A 24863-nucleotide genomic window follows, 5' to 3' on the forward strand; every position below is an offset into this window, starting at 1 on the left:
TTTAATATATTGTTTACATGCGTCATATAAGATGTATTCAGATCTGGCCCCATAAATTTAAATGTCTTGTACAAATGCTCAGAGATCATCTTGAATACCTAGTATTTCTCAGATGTTAAAATGATATCTTTTTTTCTTTTTGCTTTTAATAACATCATTAGGTACCACATGGATGATCGAGATTTTAAGCCTCATTCAAAAGAATGGAGACCCAACCTGGAACAATACTGTACCGAACTGGAAAAGAGTACCTTGGATTGAAGAGTTAGATGTTGCCAAAGAGCTACAACAAAGTGAGGAACACCCTCGCCTAATTACCAGCCACTTGCCCAAACACCTGTTTATGAAATCTTTTAATGGTTCTAAGGCAAAGGTAAATTATTACACAAAAAATCATCAAAAACATTCAGCAATGCTGTAGTGTGTTCACATTTGTATTGTTATTATTATGTTTATCAATATAATTATTGTGTCATAATGAAAAGTACATAACATCTAGATGTACTATGTAGATCAAATATATAATGTAAACAGTGCAATCTAAAGAGAGCAGAAGCACAGAGTAAGCACTAAGATGTGTGCAAATATTAACCCTTTTACTCCCCAAAGTGGTTTGCACGTTAATGACCAGGCCAATTTTTTCAATTCTGACCACTGTCAATTTATGAGGTAAAAACTCAGAAATGCTTCAACAAATCCCACTGATTCTGAGAAGGTTTTTTGTTACAGGAAAGATATATATCTTGGTACTGTGTTAGCCAGTAGATAGAAAAATATTTAGAATTGAGAGTCCTCAGTGGTTGATACCTTTTAATGGCTAACTGAAAAGATGGTAACAAATTGCAAGCTTTCGAGACTACATACGTCTCTTCATCAGGCAGATGAAGAGACGTATGTAGTCTCGAAAGCTTGCAATTTCTTACCATCTTTTCAGTTAGCCATTAAAAGGTATCAACCACTGAGGACTCTCAATTCTAAAGATTTTTTGTGAGATATTGTACTTCATGATAACGGTAACATTTCTTCGATATAAGTTTCATTCATTTGTGGAAAAAAAAGTGAAGTTTGGCGAAAATTTGGAAACTTTTGCAATTTTCAAACATGTCACACAGAATAGTTAATAAATAACATTTCCCACATGTCTACTTTACATCAGAACAATTTTTTAAACAAAATTTTTTTCAGGAAGTTATAAGGGTAAAAAGTTGACCAGCGATTTCTCATTTTTCCAACAAAATTTACAAAACCGTTTTTTTTAGGAACCACCTCACATTTGAAGAGACTTTGATAGGTCTATATGATAAAAAAGTACCCAAGAGTGACACCATCCTAAAAACTGAACCCCTCAAGATGCTCAAAATCACATTCAAGAAGATTAGTAACCCTTCATGTGCTTCACAGGAATATTTGGAGTGTGGGAAAAAAATGAACATTAACCTTTTTATCCTCAAAAAAATTACTTTTGGCCCATTTTCTTTACTTTCATAAGGTAACAGGAAAAATGGACAACAAAATCTTTTGTGCAATTGCCCCTGAGCATGCTGATACCCCATATGTGAGGGAAAACCAATGTTAGGGCGTACAGTATAGATCGGAAGGGAAGATGTGTCATTTGATTTTTTGAACCCAAAATATGCAGAAATTATTTGTGGATGACATGTCTCTTTTGGAAAGCCCCTGATGTGCCTAAGCAGGGGAAACCCCCACAAGTGACACCATTTTAGAAACTAAACCCCTCAAGGAATATATATAGATATATGGTTAGCACATTGAACTCCAAGGTGCTTCACAGAGGTTTATAACGTTGAGCTGTGAAAATAAAAAAATAAAAAATTACATTTTCCTCACAAAAATGTTACTTTAGCCCCATTTTTTATTTTCACAAGGGGAACAGGAGAAATTGCACCATACAATTTGTTGTGCTATTTCTCCTGAGTACGCCGATGACCCATATGTGGGGGAAACTACTTTTTAGGCACAGTGCAAAGCTCAGAAGGGAAGAGGCGCCATATTGTTCATAAGTCCATAAGTTCAGATTTTGCTGCAATGGTTTCAGGGTGCCACTTCACATTGGCAGAGCTCCTGAGGTACCAGAACAACAGAAATCCCCCATACGTGAAATCATTTTACAAAACTACACTCCCCAATAGTATTGAGCGATACCTTCCAATATTCAAAAGTATCGGTATCGGATTGGATGATATCCAAAAAATATCGGATATCGCCGATACCCGATACCAATACAAGTCAATGGGACACAAATATCGGAAGCTATCCTGGATGGTTCCCAGGGTCTGAAGGAGAGGAAACTCTCCTTCAGGCCCTGGGATCCATATCCATGTAAAAAATAAAGAATTAAAATAAAAAATATGGATATACTCACCCCTCCGACGGACCCTGGCTCTCACCGGTGCAAGCGTCTGCCTCCGTTCCTAAGCATAAAAATCAAACAGTGTAAAGCATGAACGGCACTAGGTATCACGTAGCGGGTGGTGTACTCGCAGCCCGAGGATTCCACTGCAAGACTCCTATAGCACGTGTATAGTCAGCAATGTTAGGGTGGTGCTCAGCAAAAAAAAGCAGTGAATGGATATCAAGGAAGAAAAGGGAAAATGCGGCACTCACCCTGATGAATTGCAAATTAAAGTCCTTTATTCATCATAACTTGACAACGGACATAGCAAGGAGAGGTGGCTGGGAGAGATCAGCGGTGCGGGGAAAGAGAACAGGACTACGATCGTTTCGCGCTTGTGCGCTTCCACGGGTCCGTGGAAGCGCACAAGCGCGAAACGATCGTAGTCCTGTTCTCTTTCCCCGCACCGCTGATCTCTCCCAGCCACCTCTCCTTGCTATGTCCGTTGTCAAGTTATGATGAATAAAGGACTTTAATTTGCAATTCATCAGGGTGAGTGCCGCATTTTCTCTTTTCTTCCTTGATCTCCGTTCCTAAGAATGCAGTGAGTGAAGGACCTTCGATGACGTCGCGGTCACGCAACCGCTCACGTGACTGCTCATGTGACTGCGACGTCATCGCAGGTCCTTCACTCACTGCATTCTTAGGAACTGAGGCAGACGCTTGCACCGGTGAGAGCGAGCTAGGGTCCGTCGGAGGGGTGAGTATATCCATATTTTTTATTTTTATTCTTTATTTTTTACATGAATATGGATCCCAGGGCCTGAAGGAGAGTATCCTCTCCTCCAGACCCTGGGAGCCATACGCACCGCACACGCCTGGGAACTTATGGGAACTTCCGATTTCCGATATCACAAAAATATCGGAACTCAGTATCGGAATTCCGATACAGCGAATATCGGCCGATACCCGATATTTGCAGTATCGGAATGCTCAACACTACTCCCCAATGAATTCATCTAGGGGTGTAATGATCATATTGACACCACATGTGCCTCACATAATTTTGTACCATTGAGTGGTGAAGAAAGAATAAGTTAAATTTTTACCTCTAAAATGTTGTTTTAGCTCAAAGTTTATAATTTTTTAAGTCTAATAGGAATTCTTTTTTACAACAAACTGAGGTCAATTTTTCCTGAGTGTGCCAATACCCTACATGTAATCAGGAAATATTTTTCAGGCAAATCGCAAAGCTCAGAAGTAGTGTTGAGCATTCCGATACCGCAAGTATCGGGTATCGGCCGATACTTGCTGTATCGGAATTCCGATACCGGTATTCCGATACTTGCCGCGTATCGGATACCGGAATCGGAAGTTCCCAGATTCAAAATGCAGAAATTCAGCCAATGAGAATGATTCCAAGTGTGGGCACATCCTGTTTAGCATGGAGGGCATGAAACTACTGGCAAGGCTGTGATTGGCTGCTGAAATGATGTCATGATGCAGTTTAAAAGTCGCTGGCGCCATTTTGCGATCACTCTGCTGTGAATTCAGTTAGTGACAGGAAGCTGTTTGCTGACTGAGGGCCAGTTTAGAGATAGCGATTTGCTTCTTTGTGCTTTCCAAAGTCTAATTTAGCAACCGCTGTGTTCACCTACTATTCACCTTGCTTTTGCCTTGTAGCGCTGTTTTCACAGCGATCTGCAAGGTCTGTGTGTGTGTGTGTGTGTGAGTGCAGCCCACTCTCTAGTCTGAGTGCAGCCACATAGGCCATCCATAGCTGGTTGTATTCAGTTCAGGGAGGGTGGTTCATTGCCTCATACTGTTCTTTTTTTTTTTTTTTTCCAAGTAGCGTAGTCTGCTGCTAATTTATTCAAAAAAATCCTATTAGTGTCTTTCCACCCGTCTCCAGCTAATTTGTGGAAAAACACTACATAGGATAACGTAGAGGAGGGTTTTGGGCCTTGCAGCGCCGTTTACGGCTGTCTGCACGGTCTCCGTGTGACTGCAGCTCGCCCTGTAGTCTGTGAGCAGCCATAGCCTGGTTGTCTCCAGCTCAGGGTTCTTCACTGCGTCATACCGCCAAATCAATTTTCATTTTGTTTTAAGTAGTGCAGGCTGCTGCACATTTTTTCAAAAAATTCCTATTAGTGTCTTTCCACCCGTCTCCAGCTAATTTGTGGAAAAACACTACATAGGATAACATAGAGGAGGGTTTTTGGGCCTTGCAGCGCCGTTTACGGCTGTCTGCACGGTCTCCGTGTGACTGCAGCTCGCCCTGTAGTCTGTGAGCAGCCATAGCCTGGTTGTCTCCAGCTCAGGGTTCTTCACTGCGTCATACCGCCAAATCAATTTTCATTTTGTTTTAAGTAGTGCAGGCTGCTGCACATTTTTTCAAAAAATTCCTATTAGTGTCTTTCCACCCGTCTCCAGCTAACTTGTGGAAAAACACTACATAGGATAACGTAGAGGAGGGTTTTTGGGCCTTGCAGCGCCGTTTACGGCTGTCTGCACGGTCTCCGTGTGACTGCAGCTCTATCTGTTGTCAGTTCAGCCCCCAAAAAATAAATAAATAATAAAGTTCACCAAACACACCAGTTACACCACTTTACATTTGTGTAGGCCACATTAGCTCATATTAAAGTCTAGTCCACACTTTAGAAAATTAGTGTTTCTTATACCTGTTAGGAGGAGTTGTTCAGGAATAAGCACACAAAGCCGTTAGTACTTTTCTGCTTATCTTTATCAGTCAACCAAGATGAAGAAGGCAGTGAGTAAGGCACGTGGGCGTGGGCGTGGGCGCGGAGCAGGGAGGGGACGTGGGGATTCTGTGCCTGCTGCGGGCACCGGTGACTCATCAGCACCCACTTTCACCAGGCAACAGTCATTCATGCGCAGCTTTGTGTCAGAGTGCCGTACACCGCTGCTGCGTGAAGAACAAATTGAAGCTGTTGTCGGATGGATGGCAGCTAATGCATCAACTTCAATTAGTGCCACATCCTCTCAGACACAGAGCACTGGAGAGCAGCCATCTGTCTCTTCACCACCTGCCAAATTGCCCAGGCAGACAGAGAGCCCAGGACAGGAGCCGTCTCTACTTCTGTTCTCTGAATCTCTTGGCTTGGAAACAGGGGGCCAGCCAAGCAGCATTGGAGAAATGGAAGAAGAGGCAGGGTGCAGTGATGCCCAACAGCTTTTTCTGTCTTCCTCTGAAGAGGCGGGTGGGCCAGTGGCTCCGGTCACCACATCGCAGGCCGCATCAGCTGATGATGACATCAGGAGGAGCAGTTGGGGGCAGAGGGTAGTGTAGATGATGAGGTCCTTGACCCATCTTGGCGTGAGGGACAGGAAGGTGGTGGGAGCAGCTCTGAGGAAGAGATTCCCCGTACTGTCATGATCTCCATGGCTAGAGAACATAGCATAAGCCTATATAGGAACAAGCTCTTGGAAGATGGGAACTGTACTGACCATGAACTAAACCTACCGCACAACTAGAAGTAGCCAGGTAGCATGTCCTACTTTTTATCCCTATATGCCCAGCGCCGGCCGGAGAACTAAATAATGCTAGCAGAGGGAAATATAAGACCTGGCTCACCTCTAGAGAAATGCCCAAAAAGGAGACAGAGGCCCCCCACATATATTGGCGGTGATTTTAGATGAAATAACAAACACAGCAGGAAAATAGTTTTAGCAAATTTGAGGTCCGCTTTCTAGATAGCAGAAGACAGAAAGAACACTTTCATGGTCAGCAGAAAACCCTAACAAAACACCATCCAGAAATTACTTTAGGACTCTGGCATTAACTCATAATACCAGAGTGGCAATTCCTGATCAACAAGAGCTTTCCAGACACAGTAACGAAACTGCAGCTGTGAACTGGAACCAAAAAGCAAAAACAAACATGGACGAAAGTCCAACTTATCTAGTAGATGTCTGGGAGCAGGAACAAGCACAGAGAGGCTTCTGATAACATTCTTGACCGGCAAGCAACTAACAGAGAAGCCAGATTATATAGCGACACCCAGATCTGATGAGAACAGGTGAACAGGAAAGATGATGACACAAGTTCAATTCCACCAGTGGCCACCGGGGGAGCCCAAAATCCAAATTCACAACAGTACCCCCCCCTCAAGGAGGGGGCACCGAACCCTCACCAGAACCACCAGGGCGATCAGGATGGGCCCTATGAAAGGCACGAACCAGATCGGAGGCATGAACATCAGATGCAGTGACCCAAGAATTATCCTCCTGGCCGTATCCCTTCCACTTGACCAGATACTGGAGTCTCCGTCTGGAAACACGGGAGTCTAGGATTTTCTCCACAACGTACTCCAACTCACCCTCAACCAACACCGGAGCAGGAGGCTCAACGGAAGGCACAACAGGTACCTCATACCTGCGCAATAACGACCGATGAAAAACGTTATGAATGGAAAAGGATGCAGGGAGGTCTAAACGGAAGGAAACAGGGTTAAGAATCTCCAATATTTTATACGGACCGATGAACCGAGGCTTAAACTTAGGAGAAGAGACCCTCATAGGGACAAAACGAGAAGACAACCACACCAAATCTCCAACACAAAGCCGAGGACCAACACGACGGTAACGGTTGGCAAAAAGCTGAGTCTTCTCCTGGGACAACTTCAAATTGTCCATCACCTGCCCCCAAATATGATGCAATCTCTCCACCACCGCATCCACTCCAGGACAATCCGAGGACTCCACCTGACCGGAGGAAAATCGAGGATGGAACCCCGAATTACAGAAAAACGGGGACACCAAGGTGGCAGAGCTGGCCCGATTATTGAGGGCGAACTCCGCCAATGGCAAAAAAGCAACCCAATCATCCTGGTCAGCAGACACAAAACACCTCAGATATGTCTCCAGGGTCTGATTAGTCCGCTCGGTCTGGCCATTAGTCTGAGGGTGAAAAGCAGACGAAAAAGACAAATCTATGCCCATCCTAGCACAGAATGCCCGCCAAAATCTAGACACAAATTGGGTTCCTCTGTCAGAAACGATATTCTCAGGAATACCATGCAAACGAACAACATTTTGAAAAAACAGGGGAACCAACTCGGAAGAAGAAGGCAATTTGGGCAGGGGAACCAAATGGACCATCTTAGAAAAACGGTCACACACCACCCAGATGACAGACATTTTCTGGGAAACAGGCAGATCTGAAATAAAATCCATCGAGATGTGCGTCCAAGGCCTCTTAGGAATAGGCAAGGGCAACAATAATCCACTAGCCCGAGAACAACAAGGCTTGGCCCGAGCACAAACGTCACAAGACTGCACAAAGCCTCGCACATCTCGTGACAGGGAAGGCCACCAGAAGGATCTTGCCACCAAATCCCTGGTACCAAAAATTCCAGGATGACCTGCCAATGCAGAAGAATGCACCTCAGAGATGACTCTACTGGTCCAATCATCAGGAACAAACAGCCTATCAGGCGGACAACGATCCGGTCTATCCGCCTGAAACTCCTGCAAGGCCCGCCGCAGGTCTGGAGAAACGGCTGACAAAATAACTCCATCCTTAAGGATACCTGTGGGCTCAGAGTTGCCGGGTGAATCAGGCTCAAAACTCCTAGAAAGGGCATCCGCCTTAACATTCTTAGAACCCAGTAGGTATGACACCACAAAATTAAACCGAGAAAAAAATAATGACCAGCGCGCCTGTCTAGGATTCAGGCGCCTGGCGGTCTCAAGATAAATCAAATTTTTGTGGTCAGTCAATACCACCACCTGATGTCTGGACCCCTCAAGCCAATGGCGCCACTCCTCAAACGCCCACTTCATGGCCAAAAGCTCCCGATTCCCAACATCATAATTCCGCTCAGCGGGCGAAAATTTACGGGAAAAGAAGGCACAAGGCCTCATCACGGAGCAGTCAGAACTTTTCTGCGACAACACTGCCCCAGCTCCGATCTCAGAAGCGTCGACCTCAACCTGAAAAGGAAGAGCCACATCAGGCTGACGCAACACAGGGGCAGAAGAAAAACGGCGCTTAAGCTCCTGAAAAGCCTCCACAGCATCAGGGGACCAATTAGCAACATCAGCACCCTGTCTAGTCAAATCGGTCAATGGCTTAACGACATCCGAAAAACCAGCAATAAATCGACGATAAAAGTTGGCAAAGCCCAAAAATTTCTGAAGACTTTTAAGAGAAGAGGGCTGCGTCCAATCACAAATAGCTTGAACCTTGACAGGATCCATCTCAATGGAAGAGGGAGAAAAAATATATCCCAAAAAGGAAATTCTCTGAACCCCAAAAACGCACTTAGAACCCTTGACACACAGAGAATTAGACCGCAAAACCTGAAAAACCCTCTTGACTTGCTGGACATGAGAGTCCCAGTCATCCGAAAAAATCAGAATATCATCCAGATACACTATCATAAATTTATCCAAAAAATCGCGGAAAATATCATGCATAAAGGACTGGAAGACTGAAGGGGCATTAGAAAGACCAAAAGGCATCACCAAATACTCAAAGTGGCCCTCGGGCGTATTAAATGCGGTTTTCCACTCATCCCCCTGCCTGATCCGCACCAAATTATACGCCCCACGGAGATCAATCTTAGAGAACCACTTGGCCCCCTTTATGCGAGCAAACAAATCAGTCAGCAACGGCAATGGGTATTGATATTTAACCGTGATTTTATTCAAAAGCCGATAATCAATACATGGTCTCAAAGAGCCGTCTTTTTTTGACACAAAGAAAAAGCCGGCTCCTAAGGGAGATGACGATGGACGAATATGTCCCTTTTCCAAGGACTCCTTTATATATTCTCGCATAGCAGCATGTTCAGGCACAGACAGATTAAATAAACGACCCTTTGGGTATTTACTACCCGGAATTAAATCTATAGCACAATCGCACTCACGGTGCGGAGGTAGTGAACCCAGCTTGGGTTCTTCAAAGACGTCACGATAATCAGACAGGAACTCAGGGATTTCAGAGGGGATAGATGATGAAATGGAAACCAAAGGTACGTACCCATGAGTCCCCTTACATCCCCAGCTCAACACAGACATAGCTCTCCAGTCAAGGACTGGGTTGTGAGACTGCAGCCATGGCAATCCTAGCACCAAATCATCATGTAGATTATACAGCACCAGAAAACGAATAATCTCCTGGTGATCCGGATTAATACGCATAGTTACTTGTGTCCAGTATTGTGGTTTATTATTAGCCAATGGGGTGGAGTCAATCCCCTTCAGAGGAATAAGAGTCTCCAAAGGCTCTAAATCATACCCACAACGATTGGCAAAGGACCAATCCATAAGACTCAAAGCGGCGCCAGAGTCGATATAGGCGTCCGTGGTAATAGATGACAAAGAGCAAATCAGGGTCACAGACAAAATAAACTTAGACTGTAAAGTGCCAATGGAAACAGACTTATCAAGCTTTTTAGTACGCTTAGAGCATGCTGATATAACATGAGTAGAATCCCCACAATAGAAACACAACCCATTTTTCCGTCTAAAATTCTGCCGCTCGCTTCTGGACAGAATTCTATCACACTGCATACTTTCTGGCGTCTTCTCAGTGGACACCGCCAGATGGTGCACTGGTTTGCGCTCCCGCAGACGCCTATCGATCTGAATAGCTATTGTCATGGACTCATTCAGACCCGCAGGCACAGGGAACCCCACCATAACATCCTTAATGGCATCAGAGAGACCCTCTCTGAAAGTAGCCGCCAAGGCACACTCATTCCACTGAGTAAGCACAGACCATTTACGGAATCTCTGGCAGTAAATTTCAGCTTCATCTTGCCCCTGAGATAGGGACATCAAAGTTTTTTCTGCCTGAAGTTCCAAATGAGGTTCGTCATAAAGCAACCCCAAGGCCAGAAAAAACGCATCTACACTGCGCAACGCAGGATCCCCTGGTGCCAATGAAAAAGCCCAGTCTTGAGGGTCGCCACGGAGCAGAGAAATCACAATCCGAACCTGCTGTGCAGGGTCCCCGGCAGAACGAGATTTCAGGGACAAAAATAACTTGCAATTATTTCTAAAATTCTGAAAACCAGATCTATTCCCCGAGAAAAATTCCGGCAAAGGAATTCTCGGTTCAGATACCGGAGCATGAACAACAAAATCTTGCAAATTTTGTACTTTCGTGGTGAGATTATTCAAACCTGCAGTTACACTCTGAAGATCCATAATAAACAGGTGAACACAGAGCCATTCAAAGATTAGAAGGAGAGAGAAAAAAAAGAAAGACTGCAGCATAGACAGACTGGCAAATGATCCAATTAAGAGCACAAAAAAAAAAAAAAAAACTCTCAGCAGACTTCTTATTTCACTCCTTTCTCAGCCAAGGAATTAACCCTTTAGTGGGCCGGTCAAACTGTCATGATCTCCATGGCTAGAGAACATAGCATAAGCCTATATAGGAACAAGCTCTTGGAAGATGGGAACTGTACTGACCATGAACTAAACCTACCGCACAACTAGAAGTAGCCAGGTAGCATGTCCTACTTTTTATCCCTATATGCCCAGCGCCGGCCGGAGAACTAAATAATGCTAGCAGAGGGAAATATAAGACCTGGCTCACCTCTAGAGAAATGCGCAAAAAGGAGACAGAGGCCCCCCACATATATTGGCGGTGATTTTAGATGAAATAACAAACACAGCAGGAAAATAGTTTTAGCAAATTTGAGGTCCGCTTTCTAGATAGCAGAAGACAGAAAGAACACTTTCATGGTCAGCAGAAAACCCTAACAAAACACCATCCAGAAATTACTTTAGGACTCTGGCATTAACTCATAATACCAGAGTGGCAATTCCTGATCAACAAGAGCTTTCCAGACACAGTAACGAAACTGCAGCTGTGAACTGGAACCAAAAAGCAAAAACAAACATGGACGAAAGTCCAACTTATCTAGTAGATGTCTGGGAGCAGGAACAAGCACAGAGAGGCTTCTGATAACATTGTTGACCGGCAAGCAACTAACAGAGAAGCCAGATTATATAGCGACACCCAGATCTGATGAGAACAGGTGAACAGGAAAGATGATGACACAAGTTCAATTCCACCAGTGGCCACCGGGGGAGCCCAAAATCCAAATTCACAACACCGTACGGCCCAAAGAGGGAGAGGGAGGGGGAAGACTGCGGATCCTGCAGCCTCCGCTTTGGCACCCGTTAGGAGCATGTCTCTTCCTAAAGCCAAAAAGGGCGCTCCCAAGACTTGCAGTGCCTGGTCCTTTTTTGACACAGTTGCAGATGACATTTGCTATGTCAGATGCAAGGTGTGTCATCAAAAAGTCAAAAGAGGGAAAAATGTCAGCAACCTCAATACCTCCAACATGTGGAAACATGTGCGCACCAGGCACCTGGCGGAGTTAGAAAAACACACTGAAGAGCTAGGCCAACCAACAGCGGCAGCTACCACCTCTTCAGCTCATGTTGCCTCTTCCTCCAGCTCACACGCAGCTGGTTCGGCTTCCTCCCAGGATCGCCGTGGAAGAACCTCTGGCCCTGTTGTCCAGAGACCCGCTGTAATTCCACCCGCAGCACCACTTTCCCAGTCATCCACACACTCCCAGCCCAGTCTACAGCCATCGGTAGTACAGGCATGGGAGAAAAGGCGGCCTTTCTCGTCAAACCACCCACGAGCACAGGCTCTGACTGCAGGCATTGCCAAACTTCTGTCACTGGAAATGCTGTCATTCAGGCTGGTGGAGACTGACAGCTTCCGTGACTTGATGTCATTGGCAGTCCCACAGTACAATGTGCCCAGCCGCTTTTACTTCAGCAGGCAAGCCGTCCCTGCCCTGCACAAGCATGTGGAGGGACACATAAACCACGCGCTACTGAACGCCGTCAGTAGCAAGGTCCACCTCACCACCGATGCGTGGACCAGTCAACATGGACAGGGGCGATACCTTTCCCTCACTGCCCATTGGGTTAATGTCGTTGAGCCGGGTACAGACCGTGCGAGTGGCGCAGGACGTGTCCTGCCCACTCCAAGGATTGCAGGAATCCATTCTGTAAGCATTGACTCCTCCTCTTACACCAGTTCCTCAGAATCATCGCTGCAGGAGCCGTCACAGTCCACCTCCACATGGACCCGTGATGAACGTGTACCTGTTACGACCGACATGAGCACAGCCGTGGCCAAACGTCAACAGGCCGTCTTGAAATTAATTTTTTTGGGGAATCGTAGCCACACAGCGCAGGAGCTCTGGAATGCCATCAAGCAGGAGAGCGATGTGTGGTTTGTGCCAGCGAATCTCCAGCCAGGCATGGTAGTGTGTGATAATGGCCGAAATCTGGTGGCAGCTCTGGGCCTCGGCAACCTCCCTCACATCCCATGTCTGGCACATGTGCTCAATTTGGTCGTGCAGAGCTTTTTGAGGGACTATCCGGATCTTGATGCACTGCTGCACAAGGTCCGCCTAGAGTGTGCTCACTTGCGGCGTTCCAGCACGGCAAAAGCGCGCATTGCAGCTCTGCAGCGCCGACACCGCCTGCCGGAACATCGCATCATATGTGACCTACCTACCAGGTGGAATTCCACGTTACATATGTTGGAGCGGTTGTGTGAGCAGCAGCAAGCTGTAATGGAGTACCAGCTGCTTCAGGCGCAAAGAAGTCGCACTCAGCGCCGTACAGACTTCACAACCACAGAGTGGGCCACTATGAATGACGTCTGCCAGGTTTTGCGTCCCTTTGATTATTCCACGCGGATGGCGAGTGCAGATGATGCACTAGTCAGCATGACTGTCCCCCTTATCTGCCTGCTTGAAAAATCACTGCAAGTGCTAAGGGATGATGTTGTGGAAGAGGTGGAGGATGAGGATTCACCATTTCCATCATCTTCTGGACAGTCAGCGCCACGTGGTTCCTCACAAACGCGTAGGCAGGGGACAGTTTGTGAGGAGGATGAGGAGGAGTCAATGGAGGAGGAAGACATCCGTCCAGAGGAGGGAGTTACACAATTGTCCAGTACTCAGTGTGTACAGCGAGGGTGGGGTGATGACGAACGGGCAGAGATCACGCCTCCAGCAGGGGACAGCGTTTCTTGGGCAGTTGGCAGTCTGCAGCACATGGTGGATTACATGCTGCAGTGCCTGAGAAACGACCGCCGCATCGCCCACATTCTCAACATGTCTGATTATTGGGTGTTCACCCTCCTCGATCCTCGCTACCGGGACAACGTAGAAAGCCTCATCACACCGTTGAACCGGGAGCGAAAAATGCGGGAGTACCAAGACACACTGGTGAATTCCATCATCTTCTCCATTCCAACTGAGAGAAGTGCTGCTAGTGCATTCCAAAGCAGCTCAGTGCGTCCAGGCAGTGGTGGAGGCTCTGCACAAAGAGGGAGCAGAAGCAGTGCCTCTGCCCAAGGCAAGACCAGTATGGCCCAACTGTGGCACAGTTTTCTGTGCCCCCCACAAAAGTCTACACCATCACAGACGGCTCCAGTCAGCAGGAGGCAACGGTTCCGTCAGATGGTGACAGACTACATGTCTTGCCCTCTTGCTGTACTCCCAGACGGCTCTTCCCCTTTCAAGTTTTGGGTCTCAAAGCTGGATACATGGCCAGAGCTAAGCCAGTATGCATTGGAGGTGCTGTCTTGCCCTGCGGCCAGTGTATTATCGGAACGTGTCTTTAGTGCTGCAGGTGGTGTACTAACTGACCGTCGCATGCGACTATCCTCCGATAACGTTGACCGGCTTACTTTCCTGAAAATGAACAAGGCCTGGATCTCGCAGGAATTTGCCACTCCTCTTCCTGATTAAATAATTAGGTCACTGTATACGTTATCCAGGTCTCCTGTTGTGTTCATCTTTCTACCACCTGAATTTAAATTCCTGGGCTCCAACACCGCCAGTTGAGGCTCAGAAGTGCCGTCTGCACAGTCAAAACATACGACCCAGTGTTATTGGGTTTCAGTAACGTCAGCTGATCCCCAGCTGTGTAGCCGGCAATGTGTCCTGCGACCGCCACGCTGACACAACAACTGAAATGTAAGGGAATCTGTCCCCCCCCCCAAGGCGTTTGTTACTGAAAGAGCCACCTTGTGCAGCAGTAATGCTGCACAAGGAAAAGGTAGCTATTTTTGTTTAGCTCCTTGCACACGCAGAACTTAACACTTATAAAATGTGTCCACTGATACCGTAAAACCGTCTCTGAGGTGGGACTTTCCTTCGTAATATGACGCAGCACAGCCGTCATTCCTACCCCCCCGGCGCCGTGCCCCGGCTCCTCAGCGTTGTTTGATTCCGTCCCGGAGCCTGCGCTGTTATGTTATCCCGTGGCCAGGCACACTTAGCGCTGCCCGTCTTCTGGCATCATTTGGTGTCAGGATGGCTGCGCCTGTGCGGCCGCGCTGGCCGAGAGCCCGCCTCGCAGTGTCTTCTGATTTAATCCCACTGGGGGCCTGGGATCCATGGACATGCGCAGGGCATATCTGAACCTCCACCTCTCACTCATCTCCTTATGGCTTCTTCAGACTGTTCGGTGTCAGCTGGTCCCTAATAGCATGCCACGGCCGTGACACCGCACAGTCTTAAGAAGCCGTAGGGAGGGGAGTGAGAGGCGAGGATATGCACTGTGCATGGCCATGGATCCCAGGCCCCCAGTGGGATTAAATCAGAAGACACTGCGAGGCGGGCTCTCGGCCAGCGCGGCCGCACAGGCACAGCCAGTCTGACACCAAATGATGTCAGAAGATGGGCAGCGCTAAGTGTGCCTGGCCACGGGATAACATAACAGCGCAGGCTCCGGGACGGAATCAAACAACGCTGAGGAGCCGGGACGCGGCGCCGGGGGGGTAGGAATGACGGCTGTGCTGCGTCATATTACGAAGGAAAGTCCCACCTCCGGGACGGTTTCACGGTTTCAGGGGACACATTTTATAAGTGTTTAGTTCTGTGTTTGCAAGGAGCATGATGAAAAGAGCCACCTTTTCCTTTTGCATCTTTTGTGCTGCACAAGCTGGCTCTTTCAGCTACAAATGCCTTGGGGGGGGGGGGTTAAAGGTTCCCTTTCGACTTTCTCAGGCTTCGGCCTACATTGTGTTCCTCTGCTTTTCCACCTGTCCCTGGGCTCCAACACCGCTAGTTGCCGTCCAGAAGTGCTGTACACACAGTCCCAACAGTCGCTCCTCTGTTATTGGGGTTCAGTAACGTCAGCTGTTCCCCAGCTGTGTGTGTGGCAATCCCTCCTACCTCCTCCACCTCCTCCTCCTCCACCTGTCCCTGGGCTCCAACACCACTAGTTGCCGTCCAGAAGTGCTGTCCGCACAGTCCCAACAGTCCCTCCTCTGTTATTGGGGTTCAGTAACGTCAGCTGTTCCCCAGCTGTGTGTGTGGCAATCCCTCCTACCTCCTCCACCTCCTCCTCCTCCACCTGTCCCTGGGCTCCAACACCGCTAGTTGCCGTCTAGAAGTGCTGTCCGCGCAGTCCCAACAGTCCCTCCTCTGTTATTGGGGTTCAGTATCGTCAGCTGTTCCCCAGCTGTGTGTGTGGCAATCCCTCCTACCTCCTCCACCTCCTCCTCCTCCACCTGTCCCTGGGCTCCAACACCGCTAGTTGCCGTCCAGAAGTGCTGTACGCACAGTCCCAACAGTCCCTCCTCTGTTATTGGGGTTCAGTTATGTCAGCTGTTCCCCTGCTGTGTGTGTGGCAATCCCTCCTACCTCCTCCTACCTCCTCCACCTCCTCCTCCTCCACCTGTCCCTGGGCTCCAACACCGCTAGTTGCCGTCCAGAAGTGCTGTCCGCACAGTCCCAACAGTCCCTCCTCTGTTATTGGGGTTCAGTAACGTCAGCTGTTCCCCAGCTGTGTGTGTGGCAATCCCTCCTACCTCCTCCACCTCCTCCTCCTCCACCTGTCCCTGGGCTCCAACACCGCTAGTTGCCGTCCAGAAGTGCTGTCCGCACAGTCCCAACAGTCCCTCCTCTGTTATTGGGGTTCAGTAACGTCAGCTGTTCCCCTGCTGTGTGTGTGGCAATCCCTCCTACCTCCTCCTACCTCCTCCTCCTCCACCTGTCCCTGGGCTCCAACACCGCTAGTTGCCGTCCAGAAGTGCTGTCCGCACAGTTCCAACAGTCCCTCCTCTGTTATTGGGGTTCAGTAACGTCAGCTGTTCCCCAGCTGTGTGTGTGGCAATCCCTCCTACCTCCTCCACCTCCTCCTCCTCCACCTGTCCCTGGGCTCCAACACCGCTAGTTGCCGTCCAGAAGTGCTGTCCGCACAGTCCCAACAGTCCCTCCTCTGTTATTGGGGTTCAGTAACGTCAGCTGTTCCCCAGCTGTGTGTGTGGCAATCCCTCCTACCTCCTCCACCTCCTCCTCCTCCACCTGTCCCTGGGCTCCAACACCGCTAGTTGCCGTCCAGAAGTGCTGTCCGCGCAGTCCCAACAGTCCCTCCTCTGTTATTGGGGTTCAGTAACGTCAGCTGTTCCCCAGCTGTGTGTGTGGCAATCCCTCCTACCTCCTCCACCTCCTCCTCCTCCACCTGTCCCTGGGCTCCAACACCGCTAGTTGCCGTCCAGAAGTGCTGTACGCACAGTCCCAACAGTCCCTCCTCTGTTATTGGGGTTCAGTAACGTCAGCTGTTCCCCTGCTGTGTGTGTGGCAATCCCTCCTACCTCCTCCTACCTCCTCCACCTCCTCCTCCTCCACCTGTCCCTGGGCTCCAACACCGCTAGTTGCCGTCCAGAAGTGCTGTCCGCACAGTCCCAACAGTCCCTCCTCTGTTATTGGGGTTCAGTAACGTCAGCTGTTCCCCAGCTATGTGTGTGGCAATCCCTCCTACCTCCTCCACCTCCTCCTCCTCCACCTGTCCCTGGGCTCCAACACCGCTAGTTGCCGCCAAGAAGTGCTGTACGCACAGTCCCAACAGTCCCTCCTCTGTTATTGGGGTTCAGTAACGTCAGCTGTTCCCCTGCTGTGTGTGTGGCAATCCCTCCTATCTCCTCCACCTCCTCCTCCTCCTCCTGTCCCTGGGCTCCAACACCGCTAGTTGCCGTCCAGAAGTGCTGTCCGCACAGTCCCAACAGTCCCTCCTCTGTTATTGGGGTTCAGTAACGTCAGCTGTTCCCCAGCTGTGTGTGTGGCAATCCCTCCTACCTCCTCCACCTCCTCCTCCTCCACCTGTCCCTGGGCTCCAACACCGCTAGTTGCCGTCCAGAAGTGCTGTCCGCACAGTCCCAACAGTCCCTCCTCTGTTATTGGGGTTCAGTAACGTCAGCTGTTCACCAGCTGTGTGTGTGGCAATCCCTCCTATCTCCTCCACCTCCTCCTCCTCCACCTGTCCCTGGGCTCCAACACCGCTAGTTGCCGTCCAGAAGTGCTGTACGCACAGTCCCAACAGTCCCTCCTCTGTTATTGGGGTTCAGTAATGTCAGCTGTTCCCCTGCTGTGTGTGTGGCAATCCCTCCTACCTCCTCCTACCTCCTCCACCTCCTCCTCCACCTGTCCCTGGGCTCCAACACCGCTAGTTGCCGTCCAGAAGTGCTGTCCGCACAGTCCCAACAGTCGCTCCTCTGTTATTGGGGTTCAGTAACGTCAGCTGTTCCCCAGCTGTGTGTGTGGCAATCCCTCCTACCTCCTCCACCTCCTCCTCCTCCACCTGTCCCTGGGCTCCAACACCGCTAGTTGCCGTCCAGAAGTGCTGTCCGCACAGTCCCAACAGTCCCTCCTCTGTTATTGGGGTTCAGTAACGTCAGCTGTTCCCCAGCTGTGTGTGTGGCAATCCCTCCTACCTCCTCCACCTCCTCCTCCTCCACCTGTCCCTGGGCTCCAACACCGCTAGTTGCCGTCCAGAAGTGCTGTCCGCGCAGTCCCAACAGTCCCTCCTCTGTTATTGGGGTTCAGTAACGTCAGCTGTTCCCCAGCTGTGTGTGTGGCAATCCCTCCTACCTCCTCCACCTCCTCCTCCTCCACCTGTCCCTGGGCTACAACACCGCTAGTTGCCGTCCAGAAGTGCTGTACGCACATAGCCAAACACCTCGCCAATGTGTTAGTGGGGTTCAGCACCGCCAGCTGTTCCCCTGCTGTGTATACGGCAACGTGTACTGCGACCGCCACGCAGGCACAACAAGTTAAATTTAAGGGAACCTGTCCCCCCCCCAGGCGTTTGTTACTGAAGGAGCCACCTTGTGCAGCAGTAATGATGCAAAGGGAAAAAGTGCCTCTTTTCGTGGTGCTCCTTGCACATGCTGAACCTAACACTTATGAAATGTGTCCCCTCACAGCGTTAAACCGTCCGGTAGGTGGAACTTTCCTTTGTCGTGTGACGCAGCACAGCCATCATTTTTACCCCCTTGGCGCCGTGCTCCGCCTCCTCAGCGTTGTTTGAATCTGTCCCGGAGCCTTCGCTGTTAGGTTAGCCCTTGGCCATGCACACAAGTTGCGCTGCCCGTCTTCTGACATCATTTGGTGTCAGGCTGGCTGCGCCTGTGCGGGTGCGCTGGCCGAGATCCCGCCTCGCAGTGTCATCTAATGTAATCCCACCGCGGGCCTGGGATCCGTAGCCATGCGCAGTGCATATCCTCGCCTCTCACTCCCCTCCCTATGGCTTCTTCAGACTGTGCGGTGTCAGCTGATCCCTAATAGCATGCCACGGCCGTGACACCGCACAGTCTGAAGAAGCCGTAGGGAGGGGAGTGAGAGGTGAGGATATGCACTGCGCATGGCCACGGATCCCAGGCCTGCGGTGGGATTACATTAGACGACACTGCGAGGCGGGATCTCGGCCAGCGCACCCGCACAGGCGCAGCCAGCCTGACACCAAATGATGTCAGAAGACGGGCAGCGCAACATGTGTGCATGGCCAAGGGCTAACCTAACAGCGCAGGCTCCGGGACAGATTCAAACAACGCTGAGGAGGCGGCGCACGGCGCCAAGGGGGTAAAAATGATGGCTGTGCTGCGTCACACGACAAAGGAAAGTTCCACCTACCGGACGGTTTAACGCTGTGAGGGGACACATTTCATAAGTGTTAGGTTCAGCATGTGCAAGGACCATAATTAAAAGAGCTAAGTTTACCTTTTCCAGCATTAGTGCTGTACACAATGGCTCTTTCAGCTACAAACGCCTGGGGGGGGAAGTTAAAGGTTTCCTTTCAACTTGCTCCAGTGCAGGCTTCGGCCTACACTCCGCTCCCCCTGCTCCTCCTGCTGACCCTGGGCTCTAACACCGCCAGTTTGGGCCCAGATGTGCTAGCTGCACAGAGAAAAACACCAGCCATTGTGTCAGTGGGGTTCAGCACCGCCAGCTGTTCCCCTGCTGTGTAGCCGGCAACGTGTCCTGCGACCGCCACGCAGACACAAGAACTGAAATTAAAGGGAACCTGTCCCCCCTCCCCCAGGTGTTTCTATGTTTTACAGCCACCTTGTACAGCAGTAATGCTGCATGTGTGCAAGGTGGCTCAGAAACTTATTCTCCTTGCACTCGTGGAACTGAACACGTCTAAAATGTGTCCTCTGTGACCATTAAAACGTCCCTCAGGTGTGATTTTCCTTTGTATTGACACGCAACAAGCTCCTTGGTAACGCTGCCCGTCTTCTGGCATCATTGTTTGGCTGGGTGCGCCTCTGCGGCCGCCTTGCCCCACACAACGCCCCTCGGTGTCTTATTTATTTTGACTGCGAGGGTGTGATTGACGGGCATGAACGGTGCATTTCTTCGCCTGTCTCTCATCTCCTTCCGCCTTCTTCGGACTGTGCGGCTTCATGGCCGTGGCATGCGATAAGGGATCAGCTGACGCCGCATAGTCTGAAGCAGGTGTAAGGACCCGAGTGTGAGAGGCGAACATATGTGCTGCGCCAGGCCATTAATCCCAGCCCCGCAGTGTTTTAACTATGTCAAGACACTGTGGGGCTGGGATTCATGGGCATCGCGAACCGCACCGGCCGACATTAAATGAGGTCAGAAGATGGGCAGCGCTAGGCCAGGGGATAACACGACAGCGCAGACTCCTGTACAGCAAATAACCACGCTCAGGAGGCTGCACCCAGCACCAAGGTGGGATTCTTGACATCTGTGCTGCGTCTCATTACAAAGGGAACTCGCGCCTCCAACACAGTTTGACTGTATAAAGGGCTAAATGTTATACGTGTTTCATTCAGCGTGTGCAAGGAGCAAAATTAAAAGAGCAACCTTTGACTTGTGCAGCACTACTGCTGCATAAGCTGTGGCTCTTCTACTTTGTAACCCCTGAGGGGGGGTTAAAGGTTACCTTTGAAATTGGTTCAATTAGGCTTCGGCCTACACTCTGCTCCCCCTGCAGAGCCCGGGCTCCAACACCGCCAGTTGGGGCCCGGTACTGCTAGCTGCACAGAGAAAAACACCAGCCAATGTGTCAGTGGGGTTCACCACCGCCAGCTGTTCCCCTGCTGTGCAGCCGGCAACGTGTCCTGCAACTGCCACGCAGGCACAACAGACCCAAAGCTGCCGCCAGTGCAGGCTTCGGCCTACACTCTGCTCCCTCTCCTCCTCCTGCTGACCCCGGGCTCTAACACCGCCAGTTGGGGCCCGGTACTGCTAGCTGCACAGAGAAAAACACCAGCCAATGTGTCAGTGGGGTTCAGCACCACCAGCTGTTCCCCTGCTGTGCAGCCGGCATCGTGTCCTGCAAAAGCCACGCAGACACCAGAACTGAAATTGAAGGGAACCTGTCCCCCCTCCCCCAGGCGTTTGTACGTTTTACAGCCACCTTGTACAGCGGTAATGCTGCATGTGTGCAAGGTGGCTCATAAACGTATTCTCCTCGCACATGTGGAACTGAAAACACGTCTAAAATGTGTCCTCTGTGTGACCATTTAACCGTCCCGGAGGTGTGACTTTCCTTTGTAATGACACGCTGCAACCCCCTTGGTAGCGCTGCCCGTCTTCTGGCATCATTGTTTGGCTGCCTGCGCCTCTGCGGCCGCCCTGACCCACACAACGCCCCTCGGTGTCTTATTTATTGGGACTGCGAGGGTGTGATTGATGGGCATGATCAGTGCATCAGTTCGCCTGTCCCTCATCTCCTTCCGCCTTCTTCAGACTGTGCGGCTTCATGGCCGTGGCATGCGATAAGGGATCAGCTGACGCCGCACAGTCTGAAGCGGGTGTAAGGACCCGAGTGTGAGAGGCGAACATATGTGCTGCGCCAGGCCATGAATCCCAGCCCCGCAGTGTTTTAACAATGTTAAGACACCGCGGGGCTGGGATTCATGGTCATCGCGAACCGCACCGGCCGACATTAAATGAGGTCAGAAGATGGGCAGCGCTCACAGCGCTAGGCCAGGGGATAACACGACAGCGCAGACTCCTGTACAGCAAATAACAACGCTCAGGAGGCTGCACCCAGCACCAAGGTGGGATTCTTGACATCTGTGCTGCGTCTCATTACAAAGGGAACTCGCGCCTCCAACACAGTTTGACTGTATAAAGGGCTAAATGTTATACGTGTTTCATTCAGCGTGTGCAAGGAGCAAAATTAAAAGAGCAACCTTTGACTTGTGCAGCACTACTGCTGCATAAGCTGTGGCTCTTCTACTTTGTAACCCCTGAGGGGGGGTTAAAGGTTACCTTTGAAATTGGTTCAATTAGGCTTCGGCCTACACTCTGCTCCCCCTGCAGAGCCCGGGCTCCAACACCGCCAGTTGGGGCCCGGTACTGCTAGCTGCACAGAGAAAAACACCAGCCAATGTGTCAGTGGGGTTCACCACCGCCAGCTGTTCCCCTGCTGTGCAGCCGGCAACGTGTCCTGCAACTGCCACGCAGGCACAACAGACCCAAAGCTGCCGCCAGTGCAGGCTTCGGCCTACACTCTGCTCCCTCTCCTCCTCCTGCTGACCCCGGGCTCTAACACCGCCAGTTGGGGCCCGGTACTGCTAGCTGCACAGAGAAAAACACCAGCCAATGTGTCAGTGGGGTTCAGCACCGCCAGCTGTTCCCCTGCTGTGCAGCCGGCATCGTGTCCTGCAAAAGCCACGCAGACACCAGAACTGAAATTGAAGGGAACCTGTCCCCCCTCCCCCAGGCGTTTGTACGTTTTACAGCCACCTTGTACAGCGGTAATGCTGCATGTGTGCAAGGTGGCTCATAAACGTATTCTCCTCGCACATGTGGAACTGAAAACACGTCTAAAATGTGTCCTCTGTGTGACCATTTAACCGTCCCGGAGGTGTGACTTTCCTTTGTAATGACACGCTGCAACCCCCTTGGTAGCGCTGCCCGTCTTCTGGCATCATTGTTTGGCTGCCTGCGCCTCTGCGGCCGCCCTGACCCACACAACGCCCCTCGGTGTCTTATTTATTGGGACTGCGAGGGTGTGATTGATGGGCATGATCAGTGCATCAGTTCGCCTGTCCCTCATCTCCTTCCGCCTTCTTCAGACTGTGCGGCTTCATGGCCGTGGCATGCGATAAGGGATCAGCTGACGCCGCACAGTCTGAAGCGGGTGTAAGGACCCGAGTGTGAGAGGCGAACATATGTGCTGCGCCAGGCCATGAATCCCAGCCCCGCAGTGTTTTAAAAATGTTAAGACACCGCGGGGCTGGGATTCATGGTCATCGCGAACCGCACCGGCCGACATTAAATGAGGTCAGAAGATGGGCAGCGCTCACAGCGCTAGGCCAGGGGATAACACGACAGCGCAGACTCCTGTACAGCAAATAACAACGCTCAGGAGGCTGCACCCAGCACCAAGGTGGGATTCTTGACATCTGTGCTGCGTCTCATTACAAAGGGAACTCGCGCCTCCAACACAGTTTGACTGTATAAAGGGCTAAATGTTATACGTGTTTCATTCAGCGTGTGCAAGGAGCAAAATTAAAAGAGCAACCTTTGACTTGTGCAGCACTACTGCTGCATAAGCTGTGGCTCTTCTACTTTGTAACCCCTGAGGGGGGGTTAAAGGTTACCTTTGAAATTGGTTCAATTAGGCTTCGGCCTACACTCTGCTCCCCCTGCAGAGCCCGGGCTCCAACACCGCCAGTTTGGGCCCGGTACTGCTAGCTGCACAGAGAAAAACACCAGCCAATGTGTCAGTGGGGTTCAGCACCGCCAGCTGTTCCCCTGCTGTGCAGCCGGCATCGTGTCCTGCAAAAGCCACGCAGACACCAGAACTGAAATTGAAGGGAACCTGTCCCCCCTCCCCCAGGCGTTTGTACGTTTTACAGCCACCTTGTACAGCGGTAATGCTGCATGTGTGCAAGGTGGCTCATAAACGTATTCTCCTCGCACATGTGGAACTGAAAACACGTCTAAAATGTGTCCTCTGTGTGACCATTTAACCGTCCCGGAGGTGTGACTTTCCTTTGTAATGACACGCTGCAACCCCCTTGGTAGCGCTGCCCGTCTTCTGGCATCATTGTTTGGCTGCCTGCGCCTCTGCGGCCGCCCTGACCCACACAACGCCCCTCGGTGTCTTATTTATTGGGACTGCGAGGGTGTGATTGATGGGCATGATCAGTGCATCAGTTCGCCTGTCCCTCATCTCCTTCCGCCTTCTTCAGACTGTGCGGCTTCATGGCCGTGGCATGCGATAAGGGATCAGCTGACGCCGCACAGTCTGAAGCGGGTGTAAGGACCCGAGTGTGAGAGGCGAACATATGTGCTGCGCCAGGCCATGAATCCCAGCCCCGCAGTGTTTTAACAATGTTAAGACACCGCGGGGCTGGGATTCATGGTCATCGCGAACCGCACCGGCCGACATTAAATGAGGTCAGAAGATGGGCAGCGCTCACAGCGCTAGGCCAGGGGATAACACGACAGCGCAGACTCCTGTACAGCAAATAACAACGCTCAGGAGGCTGCACCCAGCACCAAGGTGGGATTCTTGACATCTGTGCTGCGTCTCATTACAAAGGGAACTCGCGCCTCCAACACAGTTTGACTGTATAAAGGGCTAAATGTTATACGTGTTTCATTCAGCGTGTGCAAGGAGCAAAATTAAAAGAGCAACCTTTGACTTGTGCAGCACTACTGCTGCATAAGCTGTGGCTCTTCTACTTTGTAACCCCTGAGGGGGGGTTAAAGGTTACCTTTGAAATTGGTTCAATTAGGCTTCGGCCTACACTCTGCTCCCCCTGCAGAGCCCGGGCTCCAACACCGCCAGTTGGGGCCCGGTACTGCTAGCTGCACAGAGAAAAACACCAGCCAATGTGTCAGTGGGGTTCACCACCGCCAGCTGTTCCCCTGCTGTGCAGCCGGCAACGTGTCCTGCAACTGCCACGCAGGCACAACAGACCCAAAGCTGCCGCCAGTGCAGGCTTCGGCCTACACTCTGCTCCCTCTCCTCCTCCTGCTGACCCCGGGCTCTAACACCGCCAGTTGGGGCCCGGTACTGCTAGCTGCACAGAGAAAAACACCAGCCAATGTGTCAGTGGGGTTCAGCACCGCCAGCTGTTCCCCTGCTGTGCAGCCGGCATCGTGTCCTGCAAAAGCCACGCAGACACCAGAACTGAAATTGAAGGGAACCTGTCCCCCCTCCCCCAGGCGTTTGTACGTTTTACAGCCACCTTGTACAGCGGTAATGCTGC

General features: G+C 50.6%; 1 protein-coding gene across 1 annotated transcript in view; it reads left to right on the plus strand.

Annotated features, from left to right (window-relative positions):
* LOC143770144 (sulfotransferase 2B1-like) overlaps nt 1–24863 on the plus strand; it is a 448155-nt gene that overhangs the window by 288424 nt on the left and 134868 nt on the right. The window contains exon 3 of the mRNA XM_077259474.1: nt 162–373. Within this exon, the coding sequence (XP_077115589.1) occupies nt 162–373 (212 nt within the window). The remainder of the gene's footprint in view (nt 1–161; nt 374–24863) is intronic.

This window comes from Ranitomeya variabilis, chromosome 4, assembly GCF_051348905.1.
Source record: "Ranitomeya variabilis isolate aRanVar5 chromosome 4, aRanVar5.hap1, whole genome shotgun sequence".
Classification (NCBI taxonomy): Eukaryota; Metazoa; Chordata; class Amphibia; order Anura; family Dendrobatidae; genus Ranitomeya; species Ranitomeya variabilis.